Source organism: Ciona robusta, chromosome 14 (genome assembly GCF_009617815.1).
Source record: "Ciona robusta chromosome 14, ASM961781v2".
In the NCBI taxonomy this organism is placed as follows: domain Eukaryota; kingdom Metazoa; phylum Chordata; class Ascidiacea; order Phlebobranchia; family Cionidae; genus Ciona; species Ciona robusta.
The window spans coordinates 5,850,061-5,863,969 of NC_143248.1; the positions used below are offsets into that span (position 1 = coordinate 5,850,061).

A 13,909-nucleotide genomic window follows, 5' to 3' on the forward strand; every position below is an offset into this window, starting at 1 on the left:
CAATAGTGTATATTCACATTATACTATATATGGGTGAGGTCCTTCCCACAACCTACCGTCCTACAGTAAGCCATGCAATGGGATCTAAACTGTGGACAAGAGTTGACAATTGCCTTTCTGAGTAGAGTACTTAAGTTTAATCAAGACTAATATATTACCGTTGGTTTAAGTAATGGATTATAAATTTTTGGCTCCATAAGAATCGGTGCGAGTATAACTTTCAAGTCAGATTAGTAATGTATAAAGTACGTATGTCAAGAACATATACTAGAACTGTTAACTGTACAGACATAAAATATGTGTAAATTACACTAAATTCAGTCAGACCTCGGCTCTAGCGCTACATATTAATTTTGTGGTGAATTATTGTATTTACAGCAACTTATTTATAAACCTATTTATAAGATATGTATTTTGTATACCAGCCACGTGATCCTAAATTATCACGTGTTTTATAGTTTTGGGTTGGGAAAAAATTTCAATTAGTTTTTAATTAGATTAATTACTGCTTACTTTTATAACAATGTTACAGTTTATGTTTGTTTAACTTAAATGTTAATAAAGTACTCAAACTATGACGAAGCAATTTATATTTCTATGACGTTTGTTATTATTTTGATGACTCAGCTGTTAATTCAACGTTACTTAGGAGCAAGTTTGCTGTGTTTGTTTTTGAAATATTGAAAAAATAAACTGTTTTAGAGGCTCCGGTGTTTTGATATTCTCGTACCTAAATATTGAACAAGTTTTTATTTATATTTACAGTTGTATATAATATATTATTTGCAATGAATCGCCGAGTAAGAGATGGATTAAAAGCTCTCTCTTCTGCGCCTGTTCAATCTAAAAGACGAATCCCTCAAGACCCGAGGTGTTACTTTAACAAGTTGCCAGATGAGTTAATAGTCAAAGTGTTCCAATATGCTGACATTAAAACGTTGATAAAGTTAACTTATGTCTGTTCAAAGTGGAGACGTCTTTCAGAGGACGACTTATTATGGCAGCAAAGGTACCTACGTTATACAAGCAAAGTTAAAGCTGTTAAATTAAAAGATTCAAAGCTTCCATATAAAGTTAGGCTGTTCAAAGACTGTCGTAAGATACGTGATGACACAGCCATAAGAAAAACCAAGTTAAACCCATACACAGCAGTAGTTGCAAACATGGATAGGTTTTTATGGGCGTTTGAAGTCCAATTCCAAATCTGTTTTACCATGAAAGATAAAACAGAACGAACATTCACAAACTCTTATAAAAAATCTTTCAGTTCCTCCACTGTAGTACAATGGTCAAATTTGGAAGGCTTTCCAAAGTTGTCAGATGTTTCAACTGTTTCACTTTATGCACGGATACCATTAATGCTTAGCAGTAAAGGTAAACCTATTAAAGGGAGCCCAAGGCAGTTAAGTCTATTATGTACTGATAAGGTGAATGAATTGACACCACTGTGTGAAGATAGACACATCAAAGCTGTTGTCCTTCCAAGTGGGATGCTTGTTGCTTTATGGAGTGGATCTGAGGACATTGCATTTGTGTGTGTTTCAATACACCACCATGATTTAGTAAAGAAGATATTATATTCTAATGCCGATACAATTTACACAAATCCACACATTGTAGTTGCAGATGACATAGACACCAGTTATGGCTTACATGGATACAAATGCCACATTAACCTGCACACATTGGGTGCGTCCTTATTTGAGGAGAAGTTTTCTGGTATGTTTTGTAATGAAGCGCAAACCCCGAAGGTTGACAATGTAAAGGACCACATTGAACTAAATGTATGCTCCATATCGGCGCCTGTAAGCAAGAAACTAGAGATTGGATGGAAGACTGACTTGTTTCAAGGCTCATTGTCCCACACTGTAATGCTAGGAGTTACGTTGGTTGATATTAACAATGAAGTTATGTGGGAAATATCAAGGCCTGTGAAATCTAATGATAAACCATTGGATGATGGTGTGTTTTCTATGGATGGATTCATAAAGGAATTTAAATATTCAGATAAAGTTGGTGAAATATCTTTAATGGTAAACGTAGATGGGGAAAGAGCTAATGTTCAAAAAGTTAAAATTCTTTTAAATGTGGATAATATTAACATTTGGTTTGGCACTGACTATTAAGTCACCAACCGCTACAATATTGTTTGCCTAGATGTCGATTCTGTCAGCTGTGCTATTTTAAGGTATTTGTTTCTTATATAAAGGCTAAATTTTTTTTGTAAAACGTTATAAACTTTCTTGCTTTATTTTTTTTGTAAAACGATATAAACTTTCTTGCTTTATATAAACTCAGTTGCAATTAATATAATTTTTTTATTCTACTGTGCCAAAATACAATTGCACTAATTTTTATTAAACATACTTTTCTACAAGTAATCATTAAATTATCCATAGCCATATTTATATATACGTTGTCATGGCTATACAACATTCAAATATCCATTATCTGGTTTTAGTTCAATTGCTTTGGAGTTTCTTGCAATTTTGTAAATCTTATATTCATGTTTGTAGATACTTGTAGTTTTAATATATCTTTTCAAAATAGTAAAATATTTTATTAAACACCCCTTTTGATTTAGTTTATAGTTCGTGTTTAACTGTCAGGTTTAGACCATAATCTAATTTACTTTTTTTTACATTCCCATTATGGCATGAAGTACTTGTATAAATTCAACCACTGTCCATTAGTGTATCTGTCACAAAGTTGGTACTACCATGTCATTCCATTAATCTTTAATTCCATTTAAATCAATTTCTCTGCTTGCAGGACTTAGAATAATAATCTGGATTAACTTTAGCATGAAGGTAAACAAATAGATGATGGATTTAGATTTGTGTCGTTGTTTCTTACACAACATCCCACCCCAACATAAATGGGCTCTTATTAATCTTCAGGTACGTTTAATTATTTATAATAGAAACAAGAGCTGTGTGTTTAGTGTTTGGTTTGGCTCCGGATTTAACAAATTGTTTTAGAAATATAAGGCACAATACCATTAACAGATTGCTTGTCCTGCCATGTGAGGATAAATAAATATCATTCATTTATAATTGTATATATAGGTTATAAAACGTTCTGTATACATTCACTCAACATGTTGTTGAGGTTAGAATTATGACTCTTTATTAAAAATATAGTGTCTTGCCCAGACACCCATACCAATAATTACCAAGCTTCAAACATAGTAGCTTTCAGTTACAATACAAGCGCCCAACCTTTGAGCCACAGTGCAGGGCAAACTTAGCTTTAAATAAACCCTGTATTTCCACCATAACAGGACCTTGAAGATGAAGGCACCATAGAGAACTCGTGGTACCAGTTGCTTGATGAACGAGCTATTGGTTTTGATGAATCAAACAACTTAAACACACCCCCCGATCCTCGCGTTGTGGATTGGGGGAAACAGCCAGGTTGGTGGGAATGTATTTGGTTTTAGCTTAATGTAGTAATATTTCTTCTGTTTGGCTTTATTGGCAAGAATGTTGCTGACCAACATGCGTATTGAATGTATGAATACGTACTCGTACATTACATACATTCATTGCATACATTCATGTAATGTATGAGTATGACTACATACATGATGAACGCAATCATACCTACTAAATGAATTTATTTTAAGACCATATCTTTTGGTGTTAAAAGTAACATAAGTTGATGCGTTAAACATGAATACAAACTTATCAGCCCATATATATGTGACAAAGAATATGAAGACACCAGTTCATTTATATTGGCACTGCAGCTATGCTATGTAGCTTTGTGTCCCATTTTACTTTCCATCATTTGCATTTTAATTGCTAATGAATAATTTATTCACAGACGTATCCAGCCTGAAGCAGCAAATGCAATGTTTACAAAACGAGCAGCTAAGGTTGTGCTACGCCTCAGCGCTCACGGCCCCCTCGGTGTCGCGCATCACTAAACAAGTGTTTATCGCCACTTACCACTATAGGGCAGTAGCGGGCTCGTTCGGAAATTCCAACAAAGCTGATAAAGCCGTTACCAACGATGTTGTGTCAAGGTAATGTTTTAATACAAAATACAAAATATTGTTCTCTTATTTAATGTGTTATATGCCAGATATCAAATTTTATTATGCCTGGAAGAGTGGAAGCAGCATCATTATGTTGGAGTAATGGGCCAACTCTAAATTAAATCCTAATTACCAAAGTGTGCCTCGCTGTAGAACCTCACCCATATGGAATAGATTAAAACAAATGTTTTTAATAACTGGAAAGCAGATTTCAGTCATTGTGATATTCATTATAGCATTGACTTCTACATTAACAATTATGTTGATTCTTGTAGCGATTCCTCGCATGCAGTAGAAAGGAAACCAGTAAGGAATCCTCTCGATAAACTACGTAACATCGGGAGTCGATATATTCTCTCCTTTGCCTTTTCTTACTTAAGGCGAGCATGGAGAACAGGGGAAGATACGGACCTGTGTACAGAACTGTTGCAGGTGGGTGAATGTATTGTTATTATGGCACATATGCAGAACTTTGTAAAATGCAAGGGTGGCAGAAATGTTAGACGCATATTTCTAAGAGGTCCAGCTTATAAGTTGTTGAATGATTAACGCAGTGTAGAAAACTCCAGGGTATGCATAGGTGCCTACCCAACCAAGTTTGGCACCATTCACATCAGTCTACAAATGTAATATACTTTGTTTAATTATGCAAACCTTGTCCATATGATGTCATAATGCTGTTGACATTTGAACTTTCCAGGACTCGCTTGATTCGTTTAGAGAATTTGAACCTGGTTCATTATTCGACCAATCACAGCTCACTCCAACCTGGTTGGATATTCTTGAAAGATCGGAAAAGTTTTTACGTTCAGTTGCTGGGTAGGTTTGTTGTGGTTGGTTGTTTACAACTCTGGTCTAAATCCCAGGTCCCATGCCTTACCTCACTGTATGACCTCACCCTTATAGAATGTACATATACAAAATGTTGGGGTAATGGGCCAACTCTGGCTTGTAAGGTGCCTTGTTGTACACCTAACCCATATAGCTATTCTATTCTAAAACAGTGAAGTTATTGCTCAAATTTGTGTGTGAAGTGTCATTAAAATGGTGCAAAATCTACTTATACTTAATTGAAGCAGTTTACAAGTGCTGTTAGTTGCCCCATTGCCTAATAATAATATTGCTCATGTATCATTCTATGATAAATGAACAAGGTATCTTTAAAATGTAACAGGTTATTTAATTTATTGTACTCCCCAATTTTGGTGCACGAACTTGGGAAAATACAAATATTGTAAGTTAGTCCCAAAAAGGCACAAATCCATTTTTTTGCTAGTATGCCAACCCTTGCATTCCACACTTTACAATAAGAAACATGTTATGCAGTGTTTCCAACTGCATACCAGCAGTGATGCCATTAAAAATGCTCTATTTTTATGATTTTAACCCTCCCCCCTCTAGCTGTCCATCCACAAGAGGGAACATTCCCCTTACTGACCAACGCGTTGCTTTAAACTTATTATTGGAGTTATCGATCCAACGTGGTAGACTTGGTGGCTTGCTTGATGTCATCGCGTATCTTCTTAATCTATGGGAATCAAAGATGCTTCCGGATAACAGGTTGAATATTTATTTGAATGAAACTTATTTATCCTCGCATGGCAGGCAACGACAGTCGTTATAACACGGGTGTTCTGTTTCATACACCTTGTGCTCGCTTACAAGTTACCCCATGTAACTTATTTATCCTTGTATGGCGGGGCAACAACAGTCGTTAGAACACGGGTGTTTTGTTTTATACACCTCCTGCCTGCATACGAGTTATCACGTTTGTAACTTTGTATAATATTATTAAAATATTAATCTGAATTAATTAGTCCCTAGTACTTTTACATTTGTTCATGACTGAACCATGAACTATATAATATCTAAATACATATAACATTATGATGTTTATTTTTGCTTGTTGCCAAAAAATATGAACATCATTTTAATTTATTGAATTCAGTATTGATTTACATGCGCCTCTTGTTAAATGTCATGACTGTTAATAAAAAATATGAGAATTGGTTTGTTAATTATGATTATTGATTGATTGTTCCTTTACATATTGGGTAGTCAGGTGGGTTGGAGAAAGCTGTATTTGTGGGTTACCTTCAATGTTAACCCATACTGTACAACACCACCTTGTGTGTATATGTAATACTGGTATAGGCGGCAAACCTGGGGTGGCAGGGTGGGCAGTCCTACTCACACTTCTCCACAGTACATTAACCAGTAAACATTACAAACAATGAGGTGAAATTTAATTTACAAGATTGTTTGTTTTACTATCCCTGTCTCCTCTGTTTTAGTTTGGTGCTTATGTGTCCGGTAGTAGCTTTATTATACTTTCACAGGAGAAACATGCAAAGTATAAACGCTCCACTCTCCATATTCCTACAACGAGTCACTTCGCTTACGGTTGATAAATTGTTTCCTCTCGAACAAAACATTGAACACAAGGTTGGTTTGGATGGTTTGTCGGTCTCTGCTTCAACTGATGATGATGCAATGATAGGTTAGTGTGACATCGCTATGAGTCTATGACATCACTATGACATTACTATGATGGGTATTGTTATTCAATAATTAGTCAGGCATAGTACTAACATTTAGTGCGTCTAAATCCTGTTTGGAGGTTATGGGTTCAAGGCTTGATGCTGCTACCATTGTGGGTGTTTGTGACCTTGGGCAGACACTTAACGAAAATTGGTCCAACCCAGTGGTCACTATTGGGTTGTCTAAATTGTCGACTGTACAGAAAAATAATTACCCACAAAGATACATAGGGGTAAGCTTGTTTGGGGGAATAAGGTGTATGAAACAGAACACCCGTGTTATATCATCAATCGAAAAACAATCTCACCCAAGATTTTGTTTAAATTTAAAATAACCTGACACCTTATCCCAGACATCCAGCAAACCAGTGTGATGGTGATGGAGCATCTTGGTAAACTTGCCAATCAAGTATTGTATTCAAAGCTTAACCCACCATCCACACCAAGTGATAATGCATTGGATGTTATGGTAAGTTAAAGCTTGGCAATTATCTATTCTATATGGGTGAGGTTCTACAGTGAAGCATGCCATGGAACCTGGGATTGAAACAAGAGTTGGCCATTACCCGAACATTGTATATGCACATTCTATTCTATATAGGGAGGTCCTACACCAAAATTAGGCCAGAGTTGGCCCATTACTTCAGTTCCCAACAACATATATGTTATATTCTATATAAGTGAGGTCCAATAATAGGGCTTGTCAGGGGTCATGTAATGTAAGCCAAAGACGACACATATCCTCAGAAATCAGTTTCTAAAATATATTATCTATAACTTATTTACCAATAATATTTTTGTGTGTAGGTTTTAAACAGCAATGGTGGGAGTGACATCTGTGATTGCTTGTCTACACTTAATATAAAGCAAGTAGCAAGCGGTCGTGAGTATGTGATACTACTTAGCCACACTGGGAAGGTGTATAGGGCTGTGGAAACCACGGGATCCACACAATGGTTGGTGGAACTTCTAACTGAAGAAGACAACACGGAGGTTTATGTTAAAGTTACTTCACATCCTGATGGTGAACATGTGTTGGCTTTAACTAACGATGGTGAGTAAGTTTGTAGGTATTTATTCTGTTTATTTAGTTCTTGAAATAATAGTTTTATTGGTGGGTCCCATGGCAGGACATGTCATGGAATCTGAGATTTTATATCAGAGTTGGCCCATTACCCCAACATTGTATATGCACATTTTATTCTATATGGGTGAGGTCCTACAGTGAGGCATGTTATGGCACCTGGGATTTAGACCAGAGTTGGTCCATTACCCCAACATTGTGTATGCACATTTTATAATGGAGAGGTCCTACACCAAAATTAGACCAGTGTTGGACCATTACTCTACTTTGGTAACAATAATGAAGTCTTATTAAAAAACGATGGTAATTATAACATGTTTTGGTAACAATAAATGAGTGTTTTGGTTGCTGTTAAGCCCAGCATTATTACCAATTATGACATCACATGAGTGTTTATTAACAAGTTATGACATCACAGGTGATGTTTATTCATGTGGATTGAATGAAGGAGGAAGACTTGGGCATGGTGGAGATGCTAATGTTGCGAAACTTAAACAAATCACAGCGTTTGGACGAGTAGCAGGTCGTATAGTGGTTGAAGTGGCGTGTGGTGGAAACTACTCCGCTGCTATTACTGTGAAAGGTGGGTAAGGGGGTAAGATGGTACAAGGCTGAAGTTGTCGTACCTAAATGTTAAGATCAAAACTAAAATGTTGAAATCAATAGGGTTGCATTGTTTTCATGCTAGATTCTCAAATATATTAAGTAATACCCAATTTTGCAAAAGGTAATCGCAGTTTTACGCTTTGATGGCAAGCAAGTCACATTAACCCCTAACCAAACCGTAACAGAGCGTTTTCATTGCTTATAAAACACCTGTGTTCGCATGCCACAAAACCATGTATCTAAGCCAGGGTTGGCGGTTTACATATATTTATGTTGGCAGGTGAGTTGTATACATGGGGTTGCGGCAACTATGGTAGGCTTGGTCATAACAATAGTGAGGATCAGATGATTCCTACACGAGTGCTTGGGTTACAAAGTGTTCATGTGAAGAAGGTGGCATGTGGTACATTGGATGCACATACCATGGCTTTGTCGGATACAGGAGAGGTAAGGATGAGGTTGTATATTGAGGCCTGCTATGGGATCTGAGGTTTATACTAGAGTTGGCTTATTGCCCCAACAACCAGGGTGCTACATTTGTATATTCACATTCTATTCTATATGGGTGAGGTTCTACAGTGAGACATACCACGGGACCTGGGATTTAGACCAGAGTTGGCCCATTACCCCAACATTGTATATGCACATTCTAGTGTATATGGGTGAGGTTCTACAGTGAGACATACCATGGGACCTGGGATTTAGGCCAGAGTTGGTTCATTACCCCAACATTGTATATGCACATTCTATTCTATATGGGTGAGGTTCTACAGTGGGACACACCATGGGACCTGGGATTTAGGCTAGAATTGGTTTGTTACCCCTTTTATACAGTTTTTAATTTAACCAAGTTTCCCAATAACCATAGGTTGTGTATTCCTTATATATTACCATGTATACATAGGTATGGTCGTGGGGAGATGGGGACCATGGTAAACTTGGTTTAGGAGCAGTGGATGGAGTCAAGACACCTCAGTTGGTTAAACCACTTTGTAATAAGGGGGTTGTTAAAATACATTGTGGGACTTTGTTCTCTGCTGCTGTTACTGCAAGTGGGAATGTATATGCATGGGGTAAGTTATGAGAATACTTCTGTAATTAGTAGGTTTGTATATGGATTAGTTTATGTTTTATATGGGTGAGGACCTCTGTGAGGTGTTGAGGTCCCACAGCATGGAATTTCATAGACCTGGGATTTAGGCCAGAGTTGGCTCATTACCCCAACATTGTACATGCACATTATATTCTATATGGCTAATGCCCTAAAGCAAGGCACCTAGGATTTATACCAGAGTTGACCCATTACTCTGACACTTAGGCCACTACAACACAATATGACCACTGGGTTGGAGCAATGACTATTAAATGTTTTGCTCAAACATTTGTCTTTCAGTATTGAGTATTAAACAATGTTTCCTTACGATGCACACCTGTCAATCATTTCTACATATCTTGATAATCAAATCTCAAATCCTATGCCATATATGACTAAATCAAGCATAATACATGTATGTATTGTTTGTATTTATTGTTCATGGACAATAATTATTGAACCTGTGTTTCAGGTAAGATGACAAACAACGTTCAACATTCAGATTTCCAATGGAATGAACCAAAGTTGTTGACACAGTTGCAAAATATAATGGATGTCACTTCGGTTGGGGATAAGATCTACTTCACCACAGACTCTGGAAAAGTTAGTTACCTGGCTCATAAACTGGGACCGTTGTCATAACTGGGTATTTTACAGGTTTTGTCGTCAAACTTTGTAGCAGACCTTAGTGTTGGGAAGAAGAAAGTTAAATTGTTGTTTAGTAAAGCAGATGGTGAACTAAAAGGTGAGATGTGAATGTGACTTGTTGATTCTTGTGTGACAAGCAACGACAGTCAGTATAACATGAGTTTTTTGGTTCATACACCTCATGCCCGCTTACAAGTTACCACATATGTAACTTTGTGGGTGTTTTTTTTTCTGTATGGCTGACAATTTAGACAACTCATTGGTGACCACTGGGTTGGAGCAATTATAGATAAGTGCCTTGCCTGTGCATGCAAAGGATTCATAAGAAACAGTTTACGTTATGATCTCACATCTCTCATTGTTTCACACAATACCTTATATGATGTCACAGACTTCACAGCTGGCCCGACAAATCAGTTTGTTCTTTGTAAAAAATCCCCTACATCGAGACACATTCCCATAGAAATACCATTTGTTGTTGATATTTCGCTTCCTGCATTCAAAGGATTAGAAAATATTCTGGAAAAGGTAACAATATGTATTGTGATGTCATAGTGTTGGTTTGGTGTGTTTATTTTAATACAGCGTTTTAATTTTTTGAACCCCCCTCAACGAAAAAAAAAAAAAAACTATTTTACTCAATAAAGCATAGAAGCTGTTCTTGCCACTTTTAAAGATTTGAAGCCATGTTATGGCAGTTTTGTAAAAGTATTGAAGTCAAACTTCTTAAGTTTTGTAGCACATTGTTTGGTTAAATGACTTCAATTTGGTTAAAATGCTCCTGACTGCGCAAAAGGTTTTAAATGTTTTTTTTCTAAGGTATTGATTAAGCTTTAGAATTTAGTATACATCAGCATTCCACTTAAATTTACCTTTGTATTATTATTTGTATTATCAGGTATATGGAAACACTGAACATTTATGGACAAGTAATGTAAAAGAAACTGTTGTTACATCGTGTATGAAGTTACTGGAGTTACAACTACAAGCATTACTGTGTAATGGTATGTGGGATCATTAAGTACAGCTACCTATAAACTATAGTGTGGTTGAATCTAACTAGTTTGTCTTTGCTTGGCGGGGCAACAACAGTCGTTATAACACGGGTGTTCTGTTTCTTACACCTCGTGCCCGTTTACGAGTTACTTTGTATGTAACTTATTTATCCTCGCACGGCGGGGCAACGACAGTCGTTATAACACGGGTGTTCTGTTTCTTACACCTCGTGCCCGTTTACGAGTTACTTTGTATGTAACTTATTTATCCTCGCACGGCAGGGCAACGACAGCCGTTATAACACGGGTGTTCTGTTTCATACACCTTGTGCCCGCTTACAAGTTTTCACGTATGTAATTTATTTATCCTCGCACGGCAGGGCAACAACAGTCGTTATAACACGGGTGTTCTGTTTCAAACACCTCGTGTCAGCTTACAAGTTTTCACGTATGTAACTTATTTATCCTCGCATGGTTGGGCAACGACAGTCGTTATAACACAGGTGTTCTGTTTCATACACCTTGTGCCTGCTTACAAGTTACCGCGTATGTAACTTTGTGGGTGAGTGGGTTTTTCTGTATGGCTGTTAAATTAAACAACCCATTAGTAACCACTGGGTTGAAGCGATTGCTATTAAGAACCTGTTTCTTGTCTTCCATAACTCTTATTCCATTCAGAACACCACAGTAACACTCAACTAATGAAGTCAGACTCTATGGTGAAAATTAAATCCAAAGTTGTTCATCTAGCAAGTAGACCAGGTGAGGTATTTGGTCCCAAAGTAAACTCAGTATTTGTAGAAATACTTAGCTACCTAAGTACACACAACATACAATAAAATAGATATGGCCAAAACAAACTGTCATTGCAACACAAGGATAAAATAGAAATGTGAACAACATGTTAATTACACCTTACAGTAACCCACTATATGTTCCTTCTGTATGGGTGAGGGCTTAAGACCTGAGAATTATGCCGGAGTTGGCTCATTGCCTTAACATTGTATATGCACATTCTATATGGGTGAGGTTCTGTGCTGCATTGCTGCGTCATCCCGGGGATTAGTTCAAAGTTACCTCACTTCCACCATCATTATATTTGTATGGGTACCTTAATATTAATTCCTTCACCAGATGTGAACAAAAGAGTCCAAGAATCTGCTCAGCAATGCCTCAAAGTTGGCTGGCGGATGTTGCTACCCACTGTAGAGGAGAGGGCCGCAGTTTTGTTATTTCTATTAAAGTCACCCCATAGCGCCTCCACTGGCCAAATGTTCATGATGGACTTATTAGTAGAAAGCTTGGTATCGGACAATAATCTTGAGAAGTTTCTGGAAAGTTCGATCCAAGAAGAAGCGGAAATCCTTCATAGTAAAAAGGAAGAGGTGGGACGTGTGTTGAATCAGGTTGTGTAGGGTTTGGCAATACAGCTATATCTTAGGTGGTGTGTCTTGCAAAGAGAGCTCACCCATATAGAATAGAATGCGCATATATAATGTTGGGGTGATGGCCAACTCTGGCTTAAACCCCAGGTCCCATGGCATGCCTCACTGTAGGAATTACACTACGTTTTTTTATACCATGTGAACCGCTGAAAGATTATTTATAATACCTTAGCAACCTATTAAACCAGAGTCATCTGCCCTTCAATAGATAGGCCTATACTACATACTATAATACCTCATTTTAAATCAACAATTTATTTTCAAGTTGGAGAAAGAATCAGATGAACAAGAGCTTAAAGAGAGGATGATTGACAGGGTCACCATGAGGTCACAGGTCGCACAAAGTTCAAATGTCATTGGATCAGATTTTAGTAAAGAAAAAGTATCTTTGATTCAACTTACAGAGAAACTGATCCTCAGTGTTAGAAGGTAATGCCATATTATATAAAAAAATATATATATAAGTTTAATATGGTATAGAGTCAAGAAAATAACTTTATTTTTTTGCATGGTGTAAACATTAATTAGTTTCCAATATATATCATGTGTCTATATTTCGGTCCTATCTTGGTAAAGTCCTGCAGTGAGACACGACACGGGATCTCAGATTAAGCCCAGAGTTGGCATCATTTGGATAATAGGCCAACTCTGGCCTAAATCCCAGGTCTCATGGCATGCCTTACTGTAGGACCTCACCCATATAGAATAGAATGTGCATATAAAATGTTGGGGTAATGGGCCAACTCTGGTCTAAATCCCAGATCCCATGACATGCCTCACTGTAGGACCTCACCATATAGAATAGAATGTACATATACAATGTTGGGGGAATGAGCCAATTCTGATCTAAACCGCAGGTCTCATGGCAGGCCTCACTGTATGACCTCACCCATATAAAAATAACCCTAACCCCCTGCCTTCAGTGACACCATGGAAAGTTTATCCAACCTAACTAAAGTAAAGAATCCTTCCAAGCCACCAACCAAGTCCACCCATGGTGGGGGTAGGAGTGTGGCATTGATGAAAATACTACGACAGTTTCAAACACTTATATTCGCCAAAGTCTTGCACGAACCTTGTGCATCTGCATCTGTGAGTATTTGGTTTTATATCTATTATTATAAGTATAATACATACTTTTGCTTTAATTGTTTGTAGCATTTATTATATTGATTGTAGCAAGTAAATACAATCAAGAACTTGGGCAAAGTTACTTTAGTGGTCATCATTTCAATCCAGTGATCTCTAATAAATTGCACATTGCACCTTGCAATGGGGTTTATTTTTTAAGTTTAAGAGAGCTAAAGCTAAGTTTAGATCTATTAGAAGTTCCAACAGAATTTGCTGCTGTTTTTATTCCAAATATAACGATAGGTTAGATTAATCATTTTTCTAGTTTGTTTGTGGCATGTTGGCCACAGCTTTCACCTTGACCTTCTATATTTCATGGGTTGTT

General features: G+C 37.0%; 2 protein-coding genes across 2 annotated transcripts in view; both read left to right on the forward strand.

Annotated features, from left to right (window-relative positions):
* The first annotated feature begins 22 nt into the window (after nucleotides 1–22).
* Nucleotides 23–2,772, forward strand: LOC149725406 (F-box only protein 15-like). The gene has a single exon (XM_089892512.1). It carries the CDS (start codon nucleotides 789–791, stop codon nucleotides 2,124–2,126), a length of 1,338 nt encoding a protein of 445 aa, XP_089748638.1. The 5' UTR covers nucleotides 23–788; the 3' UTR covers nucleotides 2,127–2,772.
* LOC149725407 (E3 ubiquitin-protein ligase HERC2-like) overlaps nucleotides 2,765–13,909 on the forward strand; it is a 57,909-nt gene continuing 46,764 nt past the window's right edge. Inside the window, exons 1-20 of the mRNA XM_089892452.1 lie at nucleotides 2,765–2,900; nucleotides 3,284–3,416; nucleotides 3,829–4,030; nucleotides 4,318–4,474; nucleotides 4,743–4,861; nucleotides 5,444–5,602; nucleotides 6,382–6,542; nucleotides 6,936–7,051; nucleotides 7,390–7,636; nucleotides 8,085–8,249; nucleotides 8,553–8,719; nucleotides 9,177–9,345; nucleotides 9,838–9,968; nucleotides 10,023–10,110; nucleotides 10,405–10,541; nucleotides 10,912–11,017; nucleotides 11,687–11,770; nucleotides 12,143–12,393; nucleotides 12,719–12,882; nucleotides 13,377–13,545. Coding sequence (XP_089748578.1) covers nucleotides 2,823–2,900; nucleotides 3,284–3,416; nucleotides 3,829–4,030; nucleotides 4,318–4,474; nucleotides 4,743–4,861; nucleotides 5,444–5,602; nucleotides 6,382–6,542; nucleotides 6,936–7,051; nucleotides 7,390–7,636; nucleotides 8,085–8,249; nucleotides 8,553–8,719; nucleotides 9,177–9,345; nucleotides 9,838–9,968; nucleotides 10,023–10,110; nucleotides 10,405–10,541; nucleotides 10,912–11,017; nucleotides 11,687–11,770; nucleotides 12,143–12,393; nucleotides 12,719–12,882; nucleotides 13,377–13,545 — 3,003 coding nt within the window. The 5' untranslated portion in view covers nucleotides 2,765–2,822. The remainder of the gene's footprint in view (nucleotides 2,901–3,283; nucleotides 3,417–3,828; nucleotides 4,031–4,317; nucleotides 4,475–4,742; nucleotides 4,862–5,443; nucleotides 5,603–6,381; nucleotides 6,543–6,935; nucleotides 7,052–7,389; nucleotides 7,637–8,084; nucleotides 8,250–8,552; nucleotides 8,720–9,176; nucleotides 9,346–9,837; nucleotides 9,969–10,022; nucleotides 10,111–10,404; nucleotides 10,542–10,911; nucleotides 11,018–11,686; nucleotides 11,771–12,142; nucleotides 12,394–12,718; nucleotides 12,883–13,376; nucleotides 13,546–13,909) is intronic.